Raw genomic sequence first — 27,496 nt, forward strand, 5'->3', positions numbered from 1 at the left:
GGCCAGTGAGGCCACTAACAGTAGCATGATGCCAGAGCCTACTCAGCCAGAATGTGAGTCCATATGAAACATTTATTGTACATTTGACGTCCAATTGCTCCTCCTGATTTTCAACAGGTTCAATTCTAAATCTATTTAAAATGCAAATATTGTATTAGTGGGGCAGCTAAACTGACGTTCCCATAATGATTATTAATGTTGTGATAAAAGCACCAACTTTTGCAGATTTATGTGTCCTGAAAAGATTTATATATCAAGCCAACACAGATCTGGCACCTGGAGGCTGTGGCACCCATCTTACAAAGCAAAGGTTGAATTTTAAAAAAGAGCAGTTTGGGATTACCACGATGCCGTAGTTAACAACTCAGGACTGACAAGAACTTGGACAAGTCATTGGCTAAGGATTATTTTCTGTCAGTCGTGTGCTGTTTACTCCTGCACCAAGGTTCATGCCAAACTTCTCTTTCCGGGTTATGTTTATTTATTTATTTATTTCAACCTTTATAATGCTGGCCCAAAACAAGGCGAAGGATGTTCTGATCAAAATCCAATTTTACTTGTCATATGCTTCGTAAACCACAGGTGTAGACTAACAGGGAATGCTTATTTACAGGACCTTCCCAACAATGAAAAGAGAAAGAAAATAGAGAAATAATAGAAAAGTAAAACATGCAATAATAAAAGTAATAATGAATACATAATGAGTATCGATAACTTGGCTGTGTACACAGGGTACCAGTACCGAGTCGATGTGCAGCGGTAGGAAGTAATTGAGGTAGATATGTGCATATAACTAGGAATAAAGTGACAGATAGTAAACAGTAGCAGCAGCAGCGTATGTGACGAGCCTGAAAAGTTGGGTAGCTATTTGGTTAACTATTTAACTAACTATTTAGTAGTCTTATGGCTTGGGGGTAGAAGCTGTTCAGGGTCCAGTTGGTTCCAGGTGCATTGGAATCGCATGCTGTGCGATAACAGAGAGAACAGACTATGACTTGGGTGGCTGGAGACTTTGACCATTTTTGACACCGCCTGGTAAAGAGGCCCTGGATGGCAGGGAGCTCGGCCACAGTGATGTACTGGGCTGTACGTACTACCCTCTGTAACGCCTTGCGGCTGGATGCCAAGTAGCTGCCATACTAAGCAGTAATGCAGCCAGTAAAGATGCTCTTAATGGTGCATCTGTATAGCGTTTTGAGGATCTGAGGGCCCATGTCAAATATTTTCAGCCTCCTGAGGGGGAAGATGTGTTGTCATGCACTCTTCGCGACTAAGCACGCACCCCTGAGGGTCAGCGTGGCGGATGTGTTGTTACCTACGCTCACCACATGGGGGTGGCCCGTCCAGGATCCAGATGTTCAGTTGCAGGGTCCTTAGCTTAGTGATGAGCACTATGGTGTTGAACGCTGAGCTGTAGTCAATAAACAGCATTTTCACATACAGTACCAGTCAAAAGTTTCGACACACCTACTCACTCAAGTGTTTTTCTTAATTTTGTACTATTTTCTACAAGGGTGTCTACTTTGAAGAATCCCAAATATAAAATATATAACACTTTTTTGGTTACGACATGATTTCACACGTGTTATGTCATAGTTTGATGTCTTCACTATTATTCTACAATGCAGAAAAGAGTAAAAATAAATAAAAACCCTGGAATGGGTAGGCGTGTCCAAACTTTTGACTGGTACTGTAGGTGTTCCTCTCGTCCAGGTGGGAAAGAGCAGTGTGGAGTGCAATAGAGATTGCAGCACCTGTGGATTGTTGGCGCGGTATGAACATTGGAGAATTTGAGAATTTGTGTCTGGGATGATGATGTTGATGTGAGCCATGACCAGCCTTTCAAAGTGTTTCATGGCTACAGATGTGAGTGCTACGGGGTGATAGTCATTTAAACAGTTTACCTTGGCGTTCTTGGGAACAGGGGCTACGGTGGTCTGTTTGAAACATATACAGTTGAAGTCGGAAGTTTATGTACACCTTGGCCAAATACATTTAAACTCAGTTTTTCACAATTCCTGACATTTAATCCGAGTAAAAATTTGCTGTTTTAAGTCAGTTAGGATCACCACTTTATTTCAAGAATGTGAAATGTCAGAATAATAGTAGAGAGAATGATTTATTTCAGCTTTTATTTCTTTCATCACATTCCCAGTGGGTCAGAAGTTTACAAACACTCAATTAGTATTTGGTAGCATTGCCTTTACATTTTTTAACTTGGGTCAAACGTTTTGGGTAGCCTTCCACAAGCTTCCCACAATAAGTTGGGTGAATTTTGGCCCATTCCTCCTGACAGAGCTGGTGTAACTGAGTCAGGTTTGTAGGCCTCCTTGCTTGCACAAGCTTTTTCAGTTCTGCCCACACATTTTCTATAGAATTGAGGTCAGGGCTTTGTGATGGCCACTCCAATACCTTGATTTTGTTGTCCTTAAGCCATTTTACCACAACTTTGGAAGTATGCTCGGGGTCATTGTCCATTTGCGACCAAGCTTTAACTTGCTGACTGATGTCTTGAGATGTTGCTTCAATATATCCACATAATTTTCCCTCCTCATGACGCCATCTATTTTGTGAAGTGCACCAGTCCCTCCTGCAGCAAAGCACCCCCACAACATGATGCTGCCACCCCCTTGCTTCACTGAGCGGTATGACGGCTGTGTGGTCCCATGGTGTTTATACTTGCGTACTATTGTTTGTACAGATGAACATGGTATCTTCAGGTGTTTGGAAATTACTCCCAAGGATGAACCAGACTTTTGGGTGTCTACAAATGTTTCTGAGGTCTTGGCTGATTTCTTTTGATTTTCCCATGATGTCAAGCAAAGGCACACTGAGTTTGAAGGTAGGAATAGGCTTAAAGCTTAAATTCCTGTTAATATAACTGCACTGTCTGATTTACAGTAGCTATTACAACGAAAACATGCCATGAGATGGTTTGAGGACGGCGCCCCACATCAAAATATTTTTCCACTGGTACAGATTTCCTACATTCATAAATAACGATTAAATATTCACGTACTTCTCTGATTTGTCATCCAAAAGGTCCCAGCTATAACATGTAGTGTCGTTTGTTAGATAAAATCCTTATTTATATCCCAAAAAGTCTGTTTAGGTGGCACCATCGATTTGAGTAATCCACTCAATCAACATGCAGAGAAAGGAATCCGAAAAATCTACCCCTAAACTTTGTTTCAACAAGTCAAAATAAGTATCTATTTACTCCTCAGATACCCGAAAATGTAATCAAACTATAATATTTCTTACGGAAAGAAGTATGTTCAATAGGAAACCGATTTTAGCAGGTGCATACTGTCTTCATGGCGCGCACAAACACAAATTTCCAAGACTGTGTCCCTGTACTAAAACTGATATTTCTTATTTGTTTTTGAAGTTACAAGCCTGAAACCTTGAACATCGACTGCTGACCCCCTGTGTAAGCCATAGGAATTGAATCCAGGGAGCTAATTTTCAATATGTCCTTTTACTTGCCTTTCTAAGAGGATGGTCTCTCAAAACAAAAATGTCTGGTTGGTTTTTCTTTGGATTTTCTCCTACTATATCTATTGTGTTATATTCTCCTATATTATTTTAACATTTCAATCAACTTCAAAGTGTTTTCTTTCCAATGGTACCAATTCCATGCATATTCTGGCTTCAGGGCCTGAGCCAAAGGTAGTTTACTTTGGGCACGTCATTCAGGTTGAAATTGAGAAAAAAGGGGCCTAGCCCTAAGAATTCAATTCAATTTTCAAAACCGCTTTTTGCAATTTCGATGAGGCTCTCTCTCTTGTTCAGATATCGGTAAGTGGACTGGAGACAGGGCATGAAAGGGATAACGAGTCCAGTTGTTTGTGTCGTCCGTTTCAGGAAAGTACCTGCGTAATTCCGCACCCAGCTCACTCAAGTGCTTTGCTATATAACATTTTTACATTGTCCGTAAGCTTGAGTTCATTTGCACACAAAAATCATACAATGATGGGAAAACCTGTGTTGTCCTTGTTAACGCAGACAGAAAAGAGCTCCAACTTCTTAATCATTGCCTCTATTTTGTCCTGCACATTGAATATAGTTGCGTAGAGTCCCTATAATCCTCGATTCAGATCACTCAGGCAGGACAAAACATCACCCAGATAGGCCAGTCGTGTGAGAAACTCGTCATCATGCAAGCGGTCACACAAGTGAAAATTATGATTAGTGAAGAAACTTTAAGCTCGTCTCTCAATTTTAAAAAACGTGTAAATACTTTGCCCCTTGATAGCCTGCATAATGTATAAAATACACCAGAGTTCAGGGGCCTTTCTCTAACCAAGTTAACCATTTTCACTGTAGTGTCCAAAACGTTAATTATTTGACTAGGCTACCTGTTTTTTTACATTGTGGTGTTATTTCGCTGAACACCAGATGGTTTAATTTTATTTTTGGCAGTGAAACGAGGCTACTCAGGCGAGAAAAAAAACTCACCCAAATGTATAGCCCCGTTGTAAAATCTAAATGTGCTGTTTGAAAATGTGAAGATTTAAAAAAATATATATATATTTTTTTAATTTGAATCACATTTTTACTTGGCGTTCCCTCAACAGCATTGCGCGTACCCAGAACTTCAAGAGTTCCTTAATATTAAAGATTGGGCACCAGCTGTTGTTAACACACCTCCTCCATTGAGCTTACTCAACGCTGACATTCTTTCCTGCCGATGCATAGAAAAACATATTGTTTAAACATAGATACACTTCACCTAACACATGCTGCAAAAATATGTGCCACCCCTACTGCTTTCCCATGTAAACATGGTTATCCAGGGTCCCAGTCTGACCGTAATGACATCTTATCAAAACAATCTGACATTTAGAAAATACCTAAACATTACTGTAGGAGTATGTAGAATATTGAATTTATATTATTAAAACAAATAAGAGCGCCAGTGGCCATTTTGGAAGGTGTCTGCCACAGCTACCGTTAGCTACATCTTTTGAGTTTTGATATAATCTGTACCAAATTTGGTGCTTTTATCACAAAATGAAGGATTACTATGAAGATCCCTCACCCCACAACATGGTCTCATTTATAAATAACCTCAGTGCTTGAACTTTTAATTAATCTAATCCACAAGGAACTCAACCTTGGCCATCTTCCTACATCAACACTACTATGCACTTCCACCTGAGCACATGCCACTCTGTCCCTTTCAGAGAGAGCCTACATTTTATCATCTTGTCTTTGTGTTTGTTATCATTTAATAGCGTGTCTGCACATAGTGAATGCTATACCATTAAAATAGCCTAACAATAAAAAAAAATTCAGTGATAAGCTACAGTCTTTAATTGATTATTGAAATGCTAATCTATTAACAAGTTATCTTGCCTTAGATACTTTGATTACTTTTTCAATGTAACACATAAATATGGACTGAAGTGGAAAAATGTCTCTCTCCATCACATAAAACTTTCCTGTAGTACTGTAGTTTGTTATGGGCTACGTCATCTGCCGAGCTATTCACAACCAATCAGAGCCATATGTTACAAACAGGATCTCTCCCACACTTCATCAACAGACATTGATCCCTCACGTCCGAAGCGCTTGCTTGGAAGCTGGCGACAGCCAATCACAATGCAAGCTGCTTGAATTATATTAACCGGCTTATGTCCATTAGCAGCAAGTCATGGGAGTCTATAACGGTCTACAAACGCAACATACAAGAAATAAGGAAAGACGGCATAATGAAACTGTATTAAGGAATTGTGTATTTTAAATGTTTTTTTAAAACTTTGATATCAATATTGAAAAAGGCTTACGACGGTGTAGTAAGTAAGCCCTGTGGATTTTAGTTGCCTCTGAAGAGTTGTCCCGACAGACCTGCTTTCAACCATCGATCTACTTCACTGATCAAATATGGAAGGTGGAGGCAAGGTAATGACAAAGTTAGATCTAAAATCTAGTTAAATTAGCCAAGGTATGCTATTAGCCAAGGTATGCTGATGGCCAACGGATAGTCTTGGTAACCTGTGCTGTTGGTTTTGTCTACATGAGTTTGACAGTTCAGCTGAATTTAAATGGCCATATTAATAATAGGTCATGCAATATCAGCTGCTTTGCTGCACAGTAGGCCTATATGGAATACTGCCCTGAAACTACCTGACACAAAGGATGTTTGCGATGTTAAACTTTGGCAATATCTAGTGTTGTTGAGTATGGCTGGGTAGAATAGGACAATAGGACAAATTCAATTTGTCTGAGGGAACAAAGCCTCAAACTTGCATATCAGTCTAGACTGGGTTCTGATACCTGGAGCAGAAAATGTCTGTGATGGATTGTTTATTTTGTGAAACATACAGTACTTTATTTGAGTTAGACCAAGTGTCAAAACATGATCAATTTATGTGTTTGAGTCGGTGTTTGTGTTGACATCCTATGTCAATGGTTCATGTAGATGTACACAAGTGCATGTCTCCCCCGCCTGACAACATTTAAAACCATGTTTTAATTTTTTTATTGCTCACTCTGAGAAATGATCATCCTAGTTAGTTGTATGCCTTATATGGTATAAACATCAGATTAATGAATTATTTGTGGAATTATTTGTGGAACCCGCAATAACATTATTATTCTAACACACATTGAGGCACTTTTCAGTATCCTTATAATTACAGTATGTGCCGTGAAGGAGGCTACCAGGAGGCACACATTCAAGGTCTCTGAATTGTGTGTTTTAAACAGAGGTTGCCTTGGTCTATATTGTTGTGTGTGTGTCTGTGTGTGTGTGTGTGAGTGTCTGTCTGTGTGTGTGTGTGTGTGTGTGTGTGTGTGTGTGTGTGTGTGTGTGTGTGTGTGTGTGTGTGTGTGTGTGTGTGTGTGTGTGTGTGTGTGTGTGTGTGTGTGTGTGTGTGTGTGACCCTTTCGCTCTCTCATTTAACGTTGTTTACATTTGGGTAATGCCCTTGCTCATGGGTTAACTTTCTGATGAAGCTTTTCAGTGCTCTTTATCTCCACACTATTGTCTCCCTTGCATTACTTTTTTCCTGAAAATCTAACTTATGGGGTACAAAAGGAAAATACATTTAGTAGCAGCATCTTCAAAGTGTTATCAAAGCCATCAAACTATTCAATACACACCCACAAACTCACCTCACCCCCACACACACTTTCATCTCCCCTTCAGATTCCCAGGTGAAAAATAAGGCTTGGTTATGAAATTTGAAGGACTAATAATAGATAAGAATAAAAATATAGGTGCTGGATATTTGGCCAGTAGCAACCACCACAGGGTGTCCTTCCAGAGGAAGCCGTATTTCCAGCTCAATGGTTTTAATGAAGATCCACACACACACATACAACACCACTCTCTCTGATACTAATTGTGTTTTTTTTAGCTGCACACACAATCAACATCAGAAACTAAAACGTATTTTTCCTCAGGAGATAGAATGAGCTGGAGGGGAATACGATTGGTCATCAGGATAGAAAACTACTGACTGACTGACGGCCCTGCCTGGTGGGGTCCTACGCTAAATCCTGGGAATAAAGGCTGCTGAATGGCTAGTAAATAAGTATGATTGGTGTGACCTTATTCCAATAAGAAAAGTAAAGAAAGTTGGGGTCTTGAATAGGAGATAAGATGGCCATTTTTACAGCCGCCCCCAGATTTGCTTCAGCTGACAGACAGGCCAGCTAAGGGTCGGTAGCTTCTTGAGGAAGGGCAGCTGGATGAGCCGAGCAACAGGCCTGACGTAAATTCTATCCTTGACTTGGATCTTTGCTATCCTCACTTTCCCGTCTGCTCCAAGGATAACTGACTTATAACAGCTACAACTTGCCAGAGTGCTCTAGGAGACTGATCTTTCATCACAACGGTCCCAACTGCAAGGTCCTCCTTATCCTTGTGCCACTTTTGGCCGGCTTGTGAATCAATGCTAGAAATGGTCATCTAGAACCTGGCTGAGTCTCTGCCTTTTGTGACTGAGCAGTTCAGACTCTAGGTAGACCACCTGTGGTACTAATGAGTCTGGCCGCCACCATGAGAACAGAGTTAGGGCTTGCAGTTCAAGATCCCTTCTATATCACTTAGGATAGCCCTCAGCACCTCTTTGGAGATGGTCTGTGTGCCAAGAGTGGATTGCGGAACAGTCTTGATGGATCTGATCTGCCTTTCCAAGCATCCTCCAAAGTGCATCGCACTAGGCAGGTTGAAAGCAAAGCAAATCTTTTGATTGGCCAACTGTTCCTGGAGCTGTGGGTGGAGAGCCGTGAAGGCCACCTGTAGCTCTCACTCTCATACCTTGAAATTCGTTCCTCAGTCAGACAAGATCAGAAAGGACTTTCGTCTGTGAGCGATGAAGCATCTCAACCTCATCAGGAACAAATCATAGCCATGTTTGTCAGCAGATCCACGTGCACAGCCCGGGTGGTCATGCACTTAAAGGTGATTCCCCACATCTTTTCATTTATTTGGCTAATCTTGATAAGATACGTCCCTAAAAGGTCCACGCCTGTAAAATAGAATGAGGGCTGATGGAACCACAGTCGGGCTGGGGGTAAGTCAGCCATCTTAGGCACATCTGGCTGGAGTCGGTGCAACCAAGCAGGAAGCGGCGGATAGCTGTCCTCCCCATCAGAATCCAGAACTCGCCAAACACCCTCTCTATGCCCGGGTGCCGCAGCTGCTCGTCATATTTATTGATGGCCTTGTTAATGGATGAGCTGGGTCCAGGACCACTGGGTGAAGGATGTCAGGAACCAGCTGATCAGACATCCGAAGGTGACCTCCAACACTGATCAGTCCAGTGTCATTGTCATACTCAGTGGCCAGTGTCACCAGACGGTTGCTTGGAGGGACTGGCTTACCTGCCTCTAGTAGGGAGAGCTCTCAGACTGGGCAGGATTAGGACTTGAGCCGCTTCCTGTGTGAGGTAGGGTCGTACTCTACGGATGCTGTAGAGAATGAACCTGCAGGAGTGGGTCACTTTGATGTTTTGATGTTTGCAGAGAACGACAGGGGGTTGTCCAGGGTCACGCCAAGGTTCTTTGCACTCTGGGAAGGCGACACTGTGGAGTTGTCAACTGTTATGGAGAGGTTTTTCTGTGGGCAGGCCTTCCCCGGGAGGAAGAGCAGTTTTGTCTTGTCGAGGTTGAGCTTGAGGTGGTGGGCCAACATCCAAGTATAGATTATCAGCCAGGCACGCAGAGATGAGTGTCGCCACCTGGGTGTCAGAAGGGGGGAAGGAGAAAAGTAGTTGAGTGTTATCCACATAGCAATGATAGGAGAGACCATGTGAGGATACGACAGAGCCAAGTGACTTGGTGTATAGAGATAAGATGGCCTAGAACCGAGCCTTGGGGGACACCAGTTATGAGAGTACGTGGTGCAGACAAAGATCCTCTCAACGTCACCTGGTGGGAGCTGCTGGCCAGGTAAGATGCAATCTAAGAGTGTGTATAGGCTGAGACGCCTTGCCCTGAGAGGTTGGAGAGGAGGATCTGATAGTTCACTGTGTCAAAGGCAGCGGATAGATCTAGGAGGATGAGAACAGAGGAGAGAGAGTCAGCTTTGGCAGTGCGGAGAGCCTCCGTGATACAGAGAAGAGCAGTCTCTGTTGAGTGACCCTTCTTGAAGCCTAACTGGTTAGGGTCAAGAAGATCATTCTGAGAGAGATAACGAGAAAGTTGATCACAGACAGCACGTGTTTTGGAAAGAAAGAAGGGATACAGGTCTATAGTTATTTTTTTATATATTTTTTGTGATCATAATATTTTATTATTTAACAACATACAAAGCACAAGGCAGGATCACGTTACAAATACTACCCGACCTAACGACACTAACATACAATATAACTATTTACATACTGTCAGGAGTCAATTATTTGAGTGCACAATGACATTTACAGAAAGGAAGTAGAGTTTACAATACAAAATATTCTATATTATTCTCAGATAATAAAATGTTGTCCCCCCATTTGTAGTTCCGTTGCTTGCTCAAGAGTTGTTGATTTCTGATAGAGTTTTGCATAATACATCAAATGCATTAACTGCATTTGCCCAAGCTTTGTTTATCACTGCCACTGATCGCTCTATACGACCAATATCTTGAAAATATAATAACCATGTTTGAGGTGAAAGGGTTGTAGGGGTAATCCAAGCACTAAGGATAGCCTTTTTTGCTGCTGTTAACCCTGCATAAATGATTATTTTCTGAGCCAATTGCAATACAAATGGAGTCATCATTCAACAAAAATAAAGGTGAATCTTTGTTCACAGGGAAACCCATCATTTTTGTAATGAAATCTGAAACATGTGACCAGAACTGGGACACCACAGGACATTCCCAAAACATGCGCAATAGTGTTCCAACAGCATTCATACGGAATCTATCACATATTGGAGTAGGAATCAGCTTCATCTTAAAACGTCTACATGGGGTTGCATATGTCCCTTTTGCTCTGTACATTTTTGTTTCTGCTCATTTTCAACTAGAGCGATCTGTTTTTCCAGGTATACTACTTTTTTTCTGTGAGTTGAATTAAGATGTGAGGCAAACAAGGTACAGTTTCCCCTCAAAAAACATGTTGTCACCTCCCAAAGTGAATGGGGGGGGGGGCTGTATCTGTATTAAACAATAACAATCATTTAAACTTTTCTGAAAGTTGTGTCAAAAAAAGCCTTATTCTGCAGCAATGTTGTGGTAAAGCGCGATCTTCAGGCGCCTTTCTGTTTGTAGCTATCAAGCAAGATACTATACAGGACAGCTCCATGGTCAGAAATGATCAGTTTGAGAGTGCGATGAATCATGAGACCTATCTAATTGAGAATTACATACTTGATTAAAATCTCCTCCCACAACAAGTTGGTATTCTGAAGGACCTAATAGTCTTTTCTATTAGGCGAAACACATCTTAGTGTGATTTATAACCGTAGTTACAAATCCAAAAAGTCCTGCATCATCATTATCAGAACCATCAACCTGAACACGTAGTTTTCTATCAAATAGTATTAAAACACCTTTCTTTTGTTAGTGGCTGAGAAGTGAACAACACATTTATAGTATCTGTTTTGGAATCTATAGACATCTTATGTTTTAGGTGGGTTTCTTGTATTAGGGTGATATCAACCTTTTTGAGTCTTATGTATTCTAATCATTTGGTATGCTTGATAGCGGAATTCAAACCATGGGAATTTAACAACATTACGATGAGCTCACGTTTCATTTAAAACCTTTGTCATATAGAATGTATGGATAAGTGTATGACAAAATATACAAGAAATTAAATAAAAAACACCTACTTCAATATAAACAGGAAAAACATATTTGTGAACCAACTCTGACAGCTGGGTTTTAACAATAATAACAACAAAAACAGTAACCACCCGCAAAAGAGGAAGTCTATAGCTTCAACCGATCTCTTTGGCTGGTAGGAACTCAGGTTCGCTAACATCAGAAGGCTCCCAAACAGCGACGCACGTCCCATGTACAGTCCCATTATGTCAGCCTCTTGTTTTTATCAAACATGACATGAATAGGTGGCAACGTTACTTTTCACAGAACACGTTCATACCAAGCTGAGCGCTCTGTATGTTAATCCCCATAATGTTTTCCCTACCCCAGGACTGCTTTACTGATGGCTAAATATTATAGCCAGTTAACGTTTTCAGCCTAACCCAAATACTTATCCAGCCAGCTAACCTAACCAGCCAGCCAACTCAACTAGCTAGCCACGTGCCAGCCAGCTGCCTATTAATCTTTTAACTAGATGCTAACCGCCAAGTTAACAAATCCACCATGCCCCTCATACCAAATTAACTACATTATGTCGCTGAATAAAAAAATAACATGGGTGACTTTAGCTAGTTAGCTTAGCATTAGTTGTGTCCATCTTACTAGTTGGATGGGCCTTCATGCGATGGGTTATTCAACGAAGGATGGGGGCCGTAGTTGTTTGTTTCTTCCGTCTGCAATGGGGAGAATCTGGAGGAATGGGGGGCTATGACTGGGCTCCTTCTCTGGTAGTTGTCCTCAGCTGCAAGTCATGCCTCTGCTTCCTTCACAGTATGGAATTCTTGGAGTGTTCAATTTTTCCTGATCTTCAGGATGGCTGGGTACATCGGGAACAGACACAGTCCTCTTGCTGTCATCTGTCATTTGATGTGGTCGAAGGATTTCCTCTTCAGTGTGGTTTCGTTGCTGTAGTCTTGGTAGAATGCCAGATTGGATCTCCCGTGTCTCGGTGGGTCCTCGAGGGCTCTTGTTCCCCACAGAATATCCACTCGGTGCTCATATCTTAACAGGCAGAATATGAGGGTGCGGGGACGGCCACAGTTATTATTGCCACTGTAGATCCGGTGTGCCCGTTGAATTTCAATATTCCTCCCTTGTAGCAATGCTATCCATTTTGGTAGATTCTCCCAAACCTTTTGGGTCTGTGTCTCTCTTTGTTTGGGACCCTTTTAGGCTTCCCTATGCCTTAGTTGAGTTTCCTCAGTTGCATAGGTCCATGTTATTAAGCATTTTGAAGGTCCAGAGGCCAGTTGTCAGGAATTTATGACAGATTTTGGACTTTTGAGACGGTACTCAGAACTACACGTGCATTTCTGCCAAAAGACCACCGGAAGTTCCCAGGTCTATAGTTTTTGACGTCAGATGAGTCGAGTGTTGGTTTCTTGAGGAGGGGAGCAACTCACAAGGCAAGTGCTCTCTGCTGGCACCTTTGTGCTTGTGGTCTTTGTAGCATTCTTGATAGCGGTTGTGCTAGTGTTGACCTTGTGGAGAATCTCAATATGCTTCTTATTGTACTTCTTGCACTTAGCTTTGAGAGTACCCTGCGCTGCTTGGTGTTCGAGTCCACACTTCCAACATATCTGATTTGTCTTGATTCTGGATTCTTTCTGTTCTTTGGAAAGGAGCTGGAAGTTGGTGTACTGATTCATGTAGTGCTGTATGGTGTTGCAGAACGACCAGTACTCCTTTGGCTACCGTGACCTTTCCTCTGATGACTGGTTCTGTAAAGAGGTTTTGGCTTTGCCTTTTCTCTGCTCACCTCCATGGAGGAGGGTTGTGGTCTTGGGGAAGGACTTGTCTACATGCTGATCTCGGCGTGTGATGAACTGCGTGCCATCTTTGTGCACTCTCAGCTCGTACTCAAGCCACTCTGTCAGGTAAAGGAGGGTTAGAATGGGTGTCTTAATGGGGTCCACATGTCTCTTGAAGCTGGCTCTTAAGTCGTGTGGCAACTTAGCTAAGAGTGTGAGCTCCCTAGCTTATCCAACAGGTCAACCAAGTTGATGTTGGGGCCGTCCAATAACCCTGCGATGTGTTGTAGGGCAAGCTGGTGGGGCTGGTCTTACAGTTCTGTGAGGGACTCCATAATGTTGTTGTATGGGTATCTGCTGTTGCTGTAGGAGTCTGAAATTAGCGAAGTCTCTTCCAACCTCGGTGACGATCAGGTGAGTAATCACGGCGGAGACTGCAGGATGAGGGCTGAAGCCAACGGTCAGGCGTAGGCTGACAGTGGCAGTCAGGTGTAGGCTGACGGCGGTGGTCAGGTCTAGGCCGACAGAAGCGGTCAGGTGTAGGCTGATGGCAGTGATCAGTTGAGGGCTGACAGAAGTCAGGTGTCAGCTGACAGCAGTCAGGTGAGGGCTGATGATGGCAATCTGGTGTAGACTGACCGTGGGTTATGTGTAGGCTGACGATGAGCGTCAGGTGAAGGCCGACATTGGTGATCAGATGAGGTTGGCCCTCTAGGTGGCTCTGTATGGCTACGAGTCCTGAAATGAGAAGGCAACCTGTCTCTGTGGTGCGATGGCTCACGACGGCGAGGGTTTAACTGAGTAGGTGATGACGATGATGATGGCTGGTCTGTGTTGGTGAACTCTCTGAGCCGGAGTTCTTCAATGAGCTGCTGTATCTTGCATTTGTGACTGCAGTGTGTCCTCTTTGGTTGTCACTAGCTGTGCCAGCTCAGGCTGACGTTGATCCATCCTCAAAGCTGCAGGTCAGCCTGGGTGGTTTCTTGAACTAATGGATGCTCATTGACGCAGATGAAGTTAGCTCTTCGGATAGCTCCATTATCTCAAGTCTCAACTTCTCACTTTCCTTTCCTATTAGCTTCAGGCACGTTGAGAGTGTTCTGGAAGAAGAGCGGGTGCTTTGTTTATCTCGTGCAGGAGGGTAGCTGGTGCTTGTCTGGTTGTGAGAGGAAATAATTCCTCCCACAGTGGCCTTTGCTTGCTCTCCCTCATTGGAGTGGTGTGTTTTTGTGTGTTGTGTGTGACTTGACTCAAAGCTTACCTCATAGTCGATTAGATGATGTGGGGGGTGAGTTTGATGGCGGGGACGGACCACAACTTGTGGAGGATCTTCTCTGGTGACTGGCATCCTTGGGCTGTAGCAGTTACTGGATCCTGTTCAAAGGACCATTGAAAAAGAGCGCAACCAACTGGTGGTGGACTGCGATAGAAGTGCCAGTTTTGAGTATAGGGGCAACTGTCCCAAAGTCCTGGTAAGAGGACTGATAAAGACCAGCAAGAGACTCACACTTTATTCAAACAGACAGGCACACACACACAGCAAACGAGAAGAGGAGGAAACTAGCAGTAGTGATAGTGTTGTGGTTTCTGTAGAACAGAAGAAACAAGGAATATATATTACATCAGAGTAATAGCGATGTAAGGATATACAAAGGGAATGGCAATGATGTAACATATAGAGCATTAATAGCAATACAGTGTATATGATAATGGCTATACAGTGATAGGCTACAAAGCTACTACAGTGTAAGCAGTAACAGGGCACAAATAGCATTACATGGAAACAGTATACAGCAACATTGTGGACTCGAGTCACATGACTTGGATTTGAGTCTGACTCAAGTCACAAATTTGATGATTTGCACAATAAAATAACTTGAGACTTGACTTGGACTTGGAGCCTCAAGTCTCAGGACTCGACTTTAGACTGATGACTTGAAATGATCTGGCCAGGTTTGGTAATGTTTTGTCACTTGCAGCCAGAGACAGTAGCTGCAGCATCGAGCTTGCAAAAAAAAACTGCAACAGATTGGCTAGTGATACGCACACTCGGCACTCTGATTAGACCAGTAAACTGTCAAACAACACAGGTCAGGCGAGCTAGCGAAAAGATTGCTGATTTGTTGTTGGGTGCAGCGCAAACTTCAAAATTGTAGGAAGAGAGGATTAGCATGAATAAATAAATAAATCTGCAGCTCCAAAATGGTTTGGTGATCAAGAATATTCATTGTTTACTTCGCAAGCTCACCAGCAATGGGGCAACAATTATTAGCATAGGCCTACTGGTCTTTTAGTATGTAGCAATTGCTTGAAATGTATCATTTACTTATGAAGCTTGTATTTTTAATTTGTTGTCAAATGAATTATTACTGTGGCGAAGACGCACCATAGGCTCGGCTCTTCACGTGCACTCTCCAAACTCCCGCCAGTGGAGGGGGAGTGCTTTTTATATTGTTGAAATGTTTGCTGTTTAAATGCATAGGCCGTATGTGGTTAATCTATATTCCATCTAATACTACAATAATTTATAGCGTTTCATCATTCCATCCCCGTACCGTTTATTGCAACACATATATACATTTCTGTTCCATGATTGATAGGCCTACGTAGACATTTCTGTTTCATGTTTGATAGGTCCTACGATACATTTCCATTTAGCCAACCATTTGTTGCAGTGCTCTGCGTGGGCGCGATGTTTATAGTGGACGTTCGCAAGACTCATGAGGTAGAAGTTCTGTTTATTTAATTCAATGTATGGTTTCCTTTGTTAATATTTTCCGGGTTATGTCGGAGTTCTGTGCGTCTGTGTCCTATGTCTGTCATTTTTGTTGTGCGTAAAAGGAGCGTGCGTACCCCAGTGCGCATAGAAATAGGCTACGTGGCCTGCGCTCCAAGCATTGGAGTCAGAAGATTATTGTTCCATCTATGCATGGTGTTGAAATATCATTAATAATCATTAAGTCCGACTAAGACGAATGTACCAATGGATGTGAAAATTGCCTTTTACAGTATAGAACCAGTTTATTGGTTGTAATTGCCAATTGTGTAATTGAATGGTCATGGGGGCCAAGTGCTTGTATTATGTAGGCCCACCTATTTGAGCTCCTGTTAGATAGATTCGATTTGGTTTCTCAAGGGGAGGCTGTACAGTCTTGTCCTCTACATGTGTCCTTCAGATAGGACATGTTAAGCCTCAGACAGAGGCTATTTTTTTTTATTTTTTTTATTTAAACTTTATTTAACTTTTGGGCTATTGCCCGTGTATATTTGGTTAATCTACGTGTATATATTGTATGATATGGTTCTTTCAGTATTGGATCACCAACCTGTAAATACATTTACACTCTGAGCATGTCAACCTGCCTTGCCTTCTGCTGATTTCATGCCCTTATAACTGCTACACGGTCCCCATTGTACAATTACATGGGCAAAACAAACTGTGTTGCAGACAAATTAATGAAACGGGCTGTCTGGTAGCCTCAAATTGACAAAGATTTGTAGTTGAACAGGCGTTGCATGTTTTTAAAACATGTTACTTGTCTCGACTTGACTTGCTCTTAGAATGCATGACTTGGACTTGACTCGAGTCTTAACCCGTTCTACTTCAGATTCAAACCTGAGACTCTGACATTGTGACTTGAATAATAGTGACTTGGACTTGACTCGAGTCTTAACCCTTTCTACTTCAGATTCAAACCTGAGACTCTGACATTGTGACTTGAATAATAGTGACTTGGACTTGACTCGAGTCTTAACCCGTTCTACTTCAGATTCAAACCTGAGACTCTGACATTGTGACTTGAATAATAGTGACTTGGACTTGACTCGAGTCTTAACCCTTTCTACTTCAGATTCAAACCTGAGACTCTGACATTGTGACTCGAATAATAGTGACTTGGTCCCACCTCTGTTATACAGTGGTTCAAGTATTGGATAGGTTAGTAGGCTAGCAGTAGACAATGGCACACTATAACATACATGGATTCTAGTAGCAATGAGCTTACACAATAGAACGTTTAGTTCAGTTTACATACACTTATGTTGGAGTCATTAAAACTCGTTTTTCAACCACACAAATTTCTTGTTAACAAACTATAGTTTTGGCAAGTCGGTTAGGACATCTACTTTGTGCATGACACAAATAATTTTTCCAACAATTGTTTACAGATAGATTATTTCACTTATAATTCACTGTATCACAATTCCAGTGGGTCAGTAGTGTACATACACTAAGTTGACTGTGCCTTTAAACAGCTTTGAAAATTCCAGAAAAGGATGTCATGGCTTTAGAAGCTTCTGATGGGCTAATTGACCTGCCTTCAAACTCAGTGCCTCTTTGCTTGACATCATGGGAAAATCAAAAGAAATCAACCAAGCAGCTGTCATACCGCTCAGGAAGGAGATGTGTTCTGTCTCCTAGAGATTAACGTACTTTGGTGCAAAAAGTGCAAATCAATTCCAGAACAACAGCAAAGGACCTTGTGAATATGCTGGAGGAAACAGGTAGAAAAGTTTCCATAGCCACAGTAAAACGAGTCCTATATCGACATAACCTTAAAGGCCGGACAGCAGGAAGAAGCCACTACTCCAAAACCGCCATAAAAAAGCCAGACTACGGTTCACAACTGCACATGGGGACAAATTTAGTTTTTGGAGAAATGTCCTCTGGTCTGATGAAACAAAAATATAACTTTTTGGCCATAATGACCATCGTTATATTTGGAGGAAAAAGGGGGAGGCTTGCAAGCCGAAGAACACCATCCCAACCGTGAAGCACGGGGTGGCAGCATCATGGTGTGGGGGTGCTTTGCTGCAGGAGGGACTGGTGCACTTCACAAAATAGATGGCATCATGAGGGAGGACAATTATGTGGAAATATTGAAGCAACATCTCAAGACATCAGTCAGGAAGTTAAAACTTGGTCGCAAATGGGTCTTCCAAATGGACAATGACCCCAAGCATCCTTCCACATTTGGACAACAAAGTCAAGGTATTGGAGTGGCCATCACAAAGCCCTGACCTCAATCCTATAGAAAATGTGTGTGTTAGAACTGAAAAGGTGTGTGCGAGCAAGGAGGCCTACAAACCTGACTCAGTTACACCAGCTCTGTCAGGAGGAATGGGCCAAAATTCACCCAACTTATTGTGGGAAGCTTGTGGAAGGCTACCTGAAACGTTTGACCCAAGTTAAACAATTTAAACGCAATGCTACCAAATACTAATTGAGTGTTTGTAAACTTCTGACCCACTGGGAATGTGATGAAAGAAATAAAAGCTGAAAAATCATTCTCTCTACTATTATTCTGACATTTCACATTCTTGAAATAAAGTGGTGCTCCTAACTGACCTAAGACAGTGAATATTTTCTCTGATTAAATGTCAGGAATTGTGAAAAACTGAGTTTAAGTGTATTTGGCTAAGGTGTATGTGAACTTCCGACTTCAACTGTATATACAATACCTAATGCAATTGCTATATGTTGGCAGTGGGCTAGCACACTAGGCTAGTTAGCAAATTAGCAGCTAGTAGTTAGCAGGATATGGAGCTGGGATGCTAACATGTGAGCGGCGGCCATGTTGGTTGTGGTTAGGACTACAGCAGGAGGTGATCGGACATGATGACGTCAGCAGTCGGCCATACTGGTTGTGTAACAAGAAGGGCTAGGTGGTAGCCATCTTCGGTCACACAACTCCTAATGGCCTGGGTATTGTACCCAGAACAATGCCGATGGGGACAGATTAACAGGGTATGCAGTTGGCTAGTACTCAGGCATGTAGAAACAGCAAACTAGCATGAAATAAATAATGTATAAGCAGTTGGTTACAAAGTAGTAGTCCTATTACAAGTATACAGATGAAATGAACATACACTGACCCTAACTGTTTGCAAGTACACTTACGTGGTCAAAGATGCACTAAACACAGAGTCCAGAGGCAGGATTGTCCATGATGGTAGCCTCTGCTGGGCCCGAAAGTTTATCTCTAAAGTTTGTGCCTCTGTATCCCAGGACCAGAGAGAGGGTTCAGAGGGTTTTTCATAACCATGAAAAATGTGCCTTGGTTACATTTTTTATCAGGATGGAAAACTAGTGACTGACTGATGGCCCTGCATGGTGGGGTCCTACGCTAAGTCCCGGGAATAAAGGTTGCCGATTGGCTAATAAATAATGATGATTGCAATAAGAAAACTAAAAAGAGAGTTGGGGTCTTGAATAGGGGATGAGCTGGCCATTTTTACACCCGGCCTGTCCTTCACAGGGGACAGTCTTCTCTCGCAGGGCGGGCGAGAAGCTAAAGGGCATCCGATAGGTGTCCATGACAACGGTGTAGAAGGAGGCGTGAGCATGCCACAGCAGCAGCTGATCCCTGCAAAGCTGCACTGCTGCCCGACTCCGCTTCCCTGGATATAACCTCCACACAGGAGCACTGTCATTCACAAGATAGGAACCAGATTACTAAACTATTAAAAGGCCACTGACGCAAAAAGCTCAAGCCTGGACAGCTAAGATGGAGAGTGTGTTATTGCTTGAGCAGGACATATGTTGTTGTTGATACCCGATTTTAAAATAAGTGATTTATGATGTAGTACATGCTGTATAAGGTCTAAAAGGAATTTCACTAAGACGATTTGAAGGAGTAGGAATAAAGCTACTCTCAGTGCATCTCTCTTTTGACTTAACAGATAGAAGATGCAGATTCTAGAAGGTGAAATGACTGAGAGATTCCTGTCGATGTGAGTAAAGAGGGTAACTTTTATGGACGTCAGTGTGGCTGCAACTTATTTTTTTAAACAATAATAATACAACAATAATACATTTCAAAACAGAGACATGGCTTAGAATACTGACAGGTGAATGCGAACGAATGAATGCGAACATAACAAAGACCTACTAAAGGCTTATAAACAAAATATCAGATCGATAATGGCAAGGGGCAATCTATATTTAGGCTAGTTACATTAACAGTAAACAAACTAGGCTATCTATTTCTATGATGAAACATAAAGATATGTAGATATACCCAGGGTCGTAATTTGAGTTCTTGCATTGGAATTATATTAAATTCTGCCTATATCACGCTATACCACAATGAACATAAAAGTTCAAATGTTGAGACCATTGAGTGTTTTTGACCAAGAAGTGAAAGGTTGGTGCAAAAACGCTGTTGTGCTTTATCAGCACCATGGACTGCACCATGGACTGCGCCCTGGGCTGGCTCCTCTGTACCAAGATCGTCAGGAACAGACGGAGGTGGAGGGCTTTGGAGCCATTACCCTGGCAGCACTTGTGAAAGGGGGGAAGGGGGGCTCTTCACGCGTAGCTAGCAGGAGCTCGGCAGCATCATCGCTGCTGGGCTTGGCGGCGGCCTCGATAGTTTAATTTCTGATATCCATCTTGGCAGTGTCAGATTAGCTGGTTAGAGCTAAATAGGCTAATAACACTAACGCCTTTTGCAGCTAGCTAAGAAGCTAACTAAACTCAATAGTGGTGGGGTGTGAGGCAGAGTTCAGTGAAGCAGCTTCAACTGTAACTTGACCATGTCCTTATAAATCTAAATAAAAAAATTACAGGTGGAGTATCACATTATTCACATAGTCTACCACAAATGAGCATGTGTTTTCCTCCAGTGGCTTTCCATAGCACCCCTACACACAAACCCACACACACATAGATACAGATACAGATTTTGTGCCAACCTGTCACTCAACTGTTTGAGTGACAGGTTGGGACATAAAACGAAAACTGAGGTGGCACAAGTTTCAACTGAGGGGACTAAGCCTCATTTTTGCCCTCTCGTGGAGCCATGCCCAGGTTCTGATGTTCCTCATTCCTTAAGGAGATTTTACTGAATGGACCACCAGTGTCAGTAACACCGGGCCCAGTTTCTGATGTTCCTCATTCCTTAAGGGGATTATACTGAATGGACCACCAGTGTCAGTAACACTGAAGAGTCCAAGTGAGTTCTCAATATCTCATGCACATTTATTAAGTCTTAGTCCCAATTCACCTGTCTTTTATCCAAGTCTAAGACTTCTCATATAAAATCAGATTAGTCTGAATATACCTTCCCTCACAGATATATATATTAAAATAAAAAATAAAAATGCTCGTAGGATAATGCAATAACGCAGGTGATTGAGCACTTTGAGCATTTCTTTGTAAAACTGAAGAGACTTTAATTTAAAAAAAAAAATTGTGCCCACAGGGGGTGACGTTCCAGCTGATGATGGCAGTGGGAACAGCTGTGATTGGCTCGCTGCAGTTTGGCTACAACACAGGGGTCATCAACGCTCCCCAAAAGGTGAGTGAGAAAGGGACAGTTTCAAATGTCACCCTAATCCCTAAATAGTGCACTACTTTTGCCCAGTGCCATAGAGGCCCCGTATAGAGAATAAGGTGCAATTTTGGACACATACTCTGTTAGTTTCTATGTTTGTGCCCCTTAAAGCCTGTCCACACCCAGTGAATGTAAAGACAGTATTCTTCCTATTCATTCTTGACACCTCTTACTAGCTCTGCAGGTTAAGATGTTCTTAAGAGATGCATGGCGCTCATAGATGTCCTACCCAAAGGTGCCGTACGCCCATGTACTAAGTCCATTTTCCAAGCCATTTATAGTCTAGCAACAATACTCTGTCTATGATATGTCTATGATATGAGTTAGATGGCAAACGTGACTATGTATAAAGTGCCTCTTAACATTCGTTACCTGTTAGTTAATGGCCCATGTTACATGCAGTATTGGCTTTAAGATGATCAGGGTCGATGATTTGTGGTTTCCGGATCGTTTATGTTGTGCCTATGACCCTACGATTCAGTCCCAGACTCTTTTGCTACATATCTGCTTTTACTATATTTCTCGCTGCTCAGCCAAGTCACTTATCACTTTATTCACAGTATATTCTTGCATTACCGACATAGGACATTTCTGTATTTTTAGTATATCTTTCTTACTTTATTACTTTTCTTTGTATTTGTATTTGTGCTCTTTTTGACTTGGTTAAGGTGTTATTGTTACTATTATTGTATCCTGTGGATATGTCAAATAAACTCATATTTGATTTGTTTGTCAAGGTTTGCATCTCATCTATCCATCAAGAGCCCCACCAGGTCAATCAACCGTGATACATAAAAAACATGTAGGATCTTTGACTGATGTGGTGAGACTCCCTGGTGAGATAAGAGGAGACGCAATCCTTCTACTGGTGTCGGATGTTGGATTTTTAGTTTGACCTGTTTTGTAGCAGGGGGGAAATAATCCTGTAGGAGGAGGATTTCAATGTCTAAATAAATATTTAGAATCGTCACCAGGGGGAAGCTGTGATTGTATACAATGCAATACCGTACCTACTCTCTTAGAAAAAATAACCTAAAACGGTTCTTTGGCTGTCCCTATAGGAAAACCCCTTTTGGGTTCAATGTAAAACCATTTCCAAGAAGGGTTCTACATGAACCCTGTAAGAGTTCTACCTGGAACCAAAAAATAGTTCTACCTGGAAGCAAAAGAGGTTCTCCTATGGGGACAGCTGAAGAACCCTTTTGGATCCCTTAGACTGCAGCTCCAGTTCAAGTAGCCAATGTAGGCTACATGCAGGCTACAGCGCGTCTCGTGTGAATTCTTATTCGGATTATAATAAATCCACATATTTCTAGGAAGTAAACATATTTTTTGGTAGGGAAAATCCTTTTTTAAAATGTTTTTTATTATACTGTATGTTCAAGGCAAGCAATGGGAAGAATAACTAATTGGTGGCCTTAGTGCCTATGTGGCCCAGTGGTTACAAACACTGATCCAGTCATACATGTGCCAGAGTCTGCAGGGTTCGACTCTGGTCCACTGCCCTTTGACTCACCCTTCCCCATGTTTCCAACATTGTTCTATCTCTTCAATAAAAGCAAAAAAAATAGCAAAGGAGTGGCACTGACCCAGTCCTTAAAATATATATTTAAGGAATAATAAATAATTGGACAAATAACAATTAGATTGGTAAGCTCACGTCGAACCTAAAACATGACTATAAATCGTACAAGGTAGGCTAAATTGATTCATAAAAAATGTACAGACCAAGCAAGCAACAATATGTGCTATGCTAACTGATTCCACCATTGAAAGAGAAGACAAACAAAGAAATAGAAAATAAACCGATATGCTGAGATTCAGGCTGGAGATTTTGAGGTGGAAAATAAAAACTTCAGAGGACTTTTAAACCTTGAATGCATGCTAGTTTGATTCACGCACTTAATGAGTGGAGTTCCACCAAAATATTGCAGTCAGGGTGCAAAATACCACAGCAGGTACTCCACTTTTACTGCAGTTTCAAAACGGCAAACTTTTTTTTGTAAGGGTTTAGATAGCCTACAGCCTATTTTAGGCCCACAAGGTAACTGAATTCATTTCAAGAAGTAAAATTAACTGTCTGATAATTTACACGTCAAAGAAAAGTGTCTCAGCTCAACAGAATTGTCTTTGGATAGGCTCAAATCCATAAACATCTTGACAGCTTTACAAAATGAGATATTAAAGCCCATAATACAGGCCACAACAAGGATGACTTCAAATGCCAACTTCAAACTGAAAGTATCGTAAGCCTATGCTACTGTAGTCGGCACATAATAGCTTAGCAATGGAAATCTCACCTGCTGTAAGGGCATCCACACCAAAGACCATAACTATATTGACAAATTATACAACGCCTAACTATAAAACGTGGGTAAGCATCCACACTGGAGGAAAGTTTATTGTTCTACAGTAGGCCTACATCTGTCAATCAACTGATGACCAAATCGGCTCACCAACTCAGCCAGGGAAACACAAACAAATACAATAAAATTGCAGTGATGCAACCGGTCAGGATGCTCTCGATGGTGCTGGGGACCCATGCCAAATCTTTTCAGTCTCCTGAGGGGGAAAAGGTGTTGTTTGGACCATCATAGTTTGTTGATGCTGTGGACACCAAGGAACTTGAAACTCTCGACCCGCTCCACTTCAGCCCTGTCGATGTTAATGGGGGCCTGTTCAGCCCTCCCTTTCCTATAGTCCACGACCAGCTCATTTGTCTTGCTCACATTGAGGGAGAGGTTGTTGTGCTGGCACCACACTGCCAGGTCTCTGACCTCCTCCCTATAGCCTGTCTCATCATTGTCAGTGATCACTGTCACTGTTGTGTCATCAGCAAACTTAATGATGGTGTTGGAGTCGTGCTTGGCCACGCAGTCTTGGGTGAACTGGGAGTACAGGAGGGGACTAAGCACGCACCGCTGAGGGTTCCCAGTGTTGAGGATCAGAGTGGCAGATGTGTTCTGCCTACCCTTACCACCTGGGGGCTGCCCGTCAGGAAGTCCAGGATCCAGTTGCAGAGGGAGGTGTTTAGTCCCAGGTTCCTTAGCTTAGTGATGAGCTTGGTGGGTACTATGGTGTTGAACGCTGAGCTGTAGTCAATGAACGGCATTCTCACATAGGTGTTCCTTTTGTCCAGATGGGAAAGGGCCGTGTGGAGTGCGATTGAGATTACGTCATCTGTGTATTTGTTGGGGCGGTATGCGAATTGGAGTGGGTCTTGGGTTTCTGGCATGATGGTGTTGATGTGAGCCATGACCAGCCATTCAAAGCACTTCATGACTCCCGACGTGAGTGCAACTGGTCGGTAATCATTTAGGCAGGTTACCTTCACTTTCTTGGGCACAGGGACTATGGTGGTCTGTTTGAAACATGTAGGTATTACAGACTCGGTCAGGGAGAGGTTGAACATGTCAGTGAAGACACTTGTCAGTTGGTCCGCGCGTGCTGTAAGTGCATGCAGCTTTGCAGCTTTGTGAATGTTGATCTGTTTAAAGGTCTTGCTTGCATCGGCTATGGAGAGCGTGATCACACAGTCATCCAGAACAGCTGGTGCTCTCATGCATGCTTCAGTGTTGCTTGCCCTGAAGCGAGCATAAAATACATTTAGCTCCTCTGGTAGGCTCTTGTCACTGGGCAGCTCGCGACTGGGTTTCCCTTTGTGGTCCGTAATAGTTTTCAAGCCCTGCCACATCCGACGAGCGTCAGAGCCAGTGTAGTAGGATTCAATCTTAGTCCTGTATTGACACTTTGTCTGTTTGATGGTTCGTCTGAGGGCATAGCGGGATTTCTTGCAAGCGTCCGTTAGTAGCTTGAAAGCGGCAGCTCTAGCCTTTAGCTCGGTGCGGATGTTGCCTGTAATCCATGGCTTCTGTTTGGGATATGTACGTATGGTCACTGTGTGGACCACGCTGTTGATGCACTTATTGATGAAGCCGGTGACTGAGGTGATATACTCCTCAATGCCATTGGATGAATCTCGGAACATATTCCAGTCTGTGCTAGCAAACAGTCCTGTTGCGTAGCATCCGCGTCATCTGACCACTTCCATATTAAGCGAGTCACTGGTACTTCCTGCTTTAGTCTTTGCTTGTAAGCGGGAATCAGAAGGATAGAATTATGGTCAGATTTTCCAAATGGGGGGGGGGGGGGAAGAGCTTTGTATGCGTCTCTGTGTGTGGAGTAAAGGTGGTCTAGAGTTTGTTTTCCTCTGGTTACACATGTGACATGCTGGTAGAAATGAGGTAAAACGGATTTAAGTTTGCCTGCTTTAAAGTCCCTGGCCTCTAGGAGCGCCGCTACTGGATGAGCATTTTCTTGTTTGTTTATGGCCTTATACAGCTCGTTAAATGCGGTCTTAGTGGCATCATCGGTTGGTGGTGGTAAATAGACTATTACGAATAATATAGATGAGAACTCTCTTGGTAAATAGTGTGGTCTACAGCTTATCATGAGGTATTCTACCTCAGGTGAGCAATACCTTGAGACTTCTTTAATATTAGACATCGCGCACCAGCAGTTATTGACAAATAGACACACACACCCACCCCTCGTCTTACCAGACGTAGCTGCTCTGTCCTGCCGATGCACGGAGAAGCCAGCCAGCTTTATATTATCTGTGTCGTCGTTTAGCCAAGTCTTGGTGAAACATAAAATGTTACAGATTTTAATGTCCCTTTGGTAGGATAGTCTTAATCGTAGATCGTCCAGTTTATTTTCCAATGATTTCAGATTGGCCAATAATACGGAGGGTGGTGGTTTACCTACTTGTCAGCGAATTCTTACAAGGCACACTTACAAGGCACACCCTCCTCACCCTTTTTCTTCATGTGAAGGATTTGGGCCTTCTCACGACAAAGCAGTATATCCTTCACATCAGACTCATAAAAAATAAATCTTTGTCCATTTCAGGGTGAGTAATCGCTGTTCTGATGTCCAGAAACTCATTTCGGTCACAAGAGCCTATAGCAGCAACATTATGTACAAAATGAGTCACAAACCATGCGGTCAAAAACAGTGGTGTAAAGTACTTAAGTAAAAATACTTGAAAGTACTACTTAAGTAGTTTTTTTTGGTATCTGTACTTTAGTATTTAGTATTTTTGACAACTTTTACTTTACTTCTTCTTTACTTCTTATTAAAGTACTTTTTTACTCCATAAATTTTCCCTGACACCCAAAAGTACTCGTTACATTTTGAATGCTTAGCAGGACAGAAAATGGTTAAATTCACACACTTATCAAGAGAACATTCTTGGTCATCCCTACTGCCTCTGATCTGGTGGACTCACAAAACACAAATGTTTTGTTTGTAAATTATGTCTGAGTGTTGGAGAGTGTCACTGTAAATTAAAAAAACAAGAACATTGTGCAGTCTGGTTTGCTTAATATAAGGATTTTTAAAAATTATTTGTACTTTTACTTTTGATACTTAAGTATATTTAAGTATATTTACTTTTACTCAAGTATAATTTGACTGGGTGACTTTCACTTTTACTTGAGTCATTTTCTATTAAGGTATCTTTACTTTTACTCAAGTATGACAATTGATGAACTTTTCCACCACTGGAAAAAACAAACAGAATAGCACAGTTGGTTAGGAGCCCGTAAAACGTCAGCCAACCTCTCGAGAGCCATTATCTTAGCCTGTTATCGTTTTTCACACCTTTCATTTTGTGACAATGGATAGGCTAGCCTGCAGAATGTATTGGAATATAATCACAACTTAACCATCAATACTCGCTAAATTCACCCGCACATCTAATCTCAATTGCAACGATTATTGGTCACCACATTACCGCTACCTAAAGGTTTTTGACAGTGTTACCTTAGTCCTGCTTGGAATCAAAGTCTTAAGGCCGCTGCCTTCAGCACACACATACATGTAAGCCATAGCGTATTGCTAGGGGTTTGATTCCAGCCCACTCTCTTCTGGCACAATAACTCAAAAGTCTGAACTTAGTCCTTTAAAAAAAATCTATTTGACAAGCATTCTGTACAATTGAAATAAAGTATTTCCTCGTTTACCATGGCAAATCTACTGTGGCAATTGATATATTTTTCTATAATATATACACTAGATCAAAAAAATCATGGGCTGCGTTTTTTTGTTTTTAAAATCAGTCTTTCATGCGCCATTGTGCT

General features: G+C 42.1%; 1 protein-coding gene across 1 annotated transcript in view; it reads left to right on the forward strand.

Moving 5' to 3' along the window:
* The window catches only part of LOC139416386 (solute carrier family 2, facilitated glucose transporter member 1-like), a 43,105-nt gene that overhangs the window by 5,423 nt on the left and 10,186 nt on the right, over positions 1–27,496 (forward strand). Inside the window, exon 2 of the mRNA XM_071164952.1 lies at positions 21,222–21,317. Within this exon, the coding sequence (XP_071021053.1) occupies positions 21,222–21,317 (96 nt within the window). The remainder of the gene's footprint in view (positions 1–21,221; positions 21,318–27,496) is intronic.

This window comes from Oncorhynchus clarkii, chromosome 9, assembly GCF_045791955.1.
Source record: "Oncorhynchus clarkii lewisi isolate Uvic-CL-2024 chromosome 9, UVic_Ocla_1.0, whole genome shotgun sequence".
Taxonomy (NCBI): domain Eukaryota; kingdom Metazoa; phylum Chordata; class Actinopteri; order Salmoniformes; family Salmonidae; genus Oncorhynchus; species Oncorhynchus clarkii.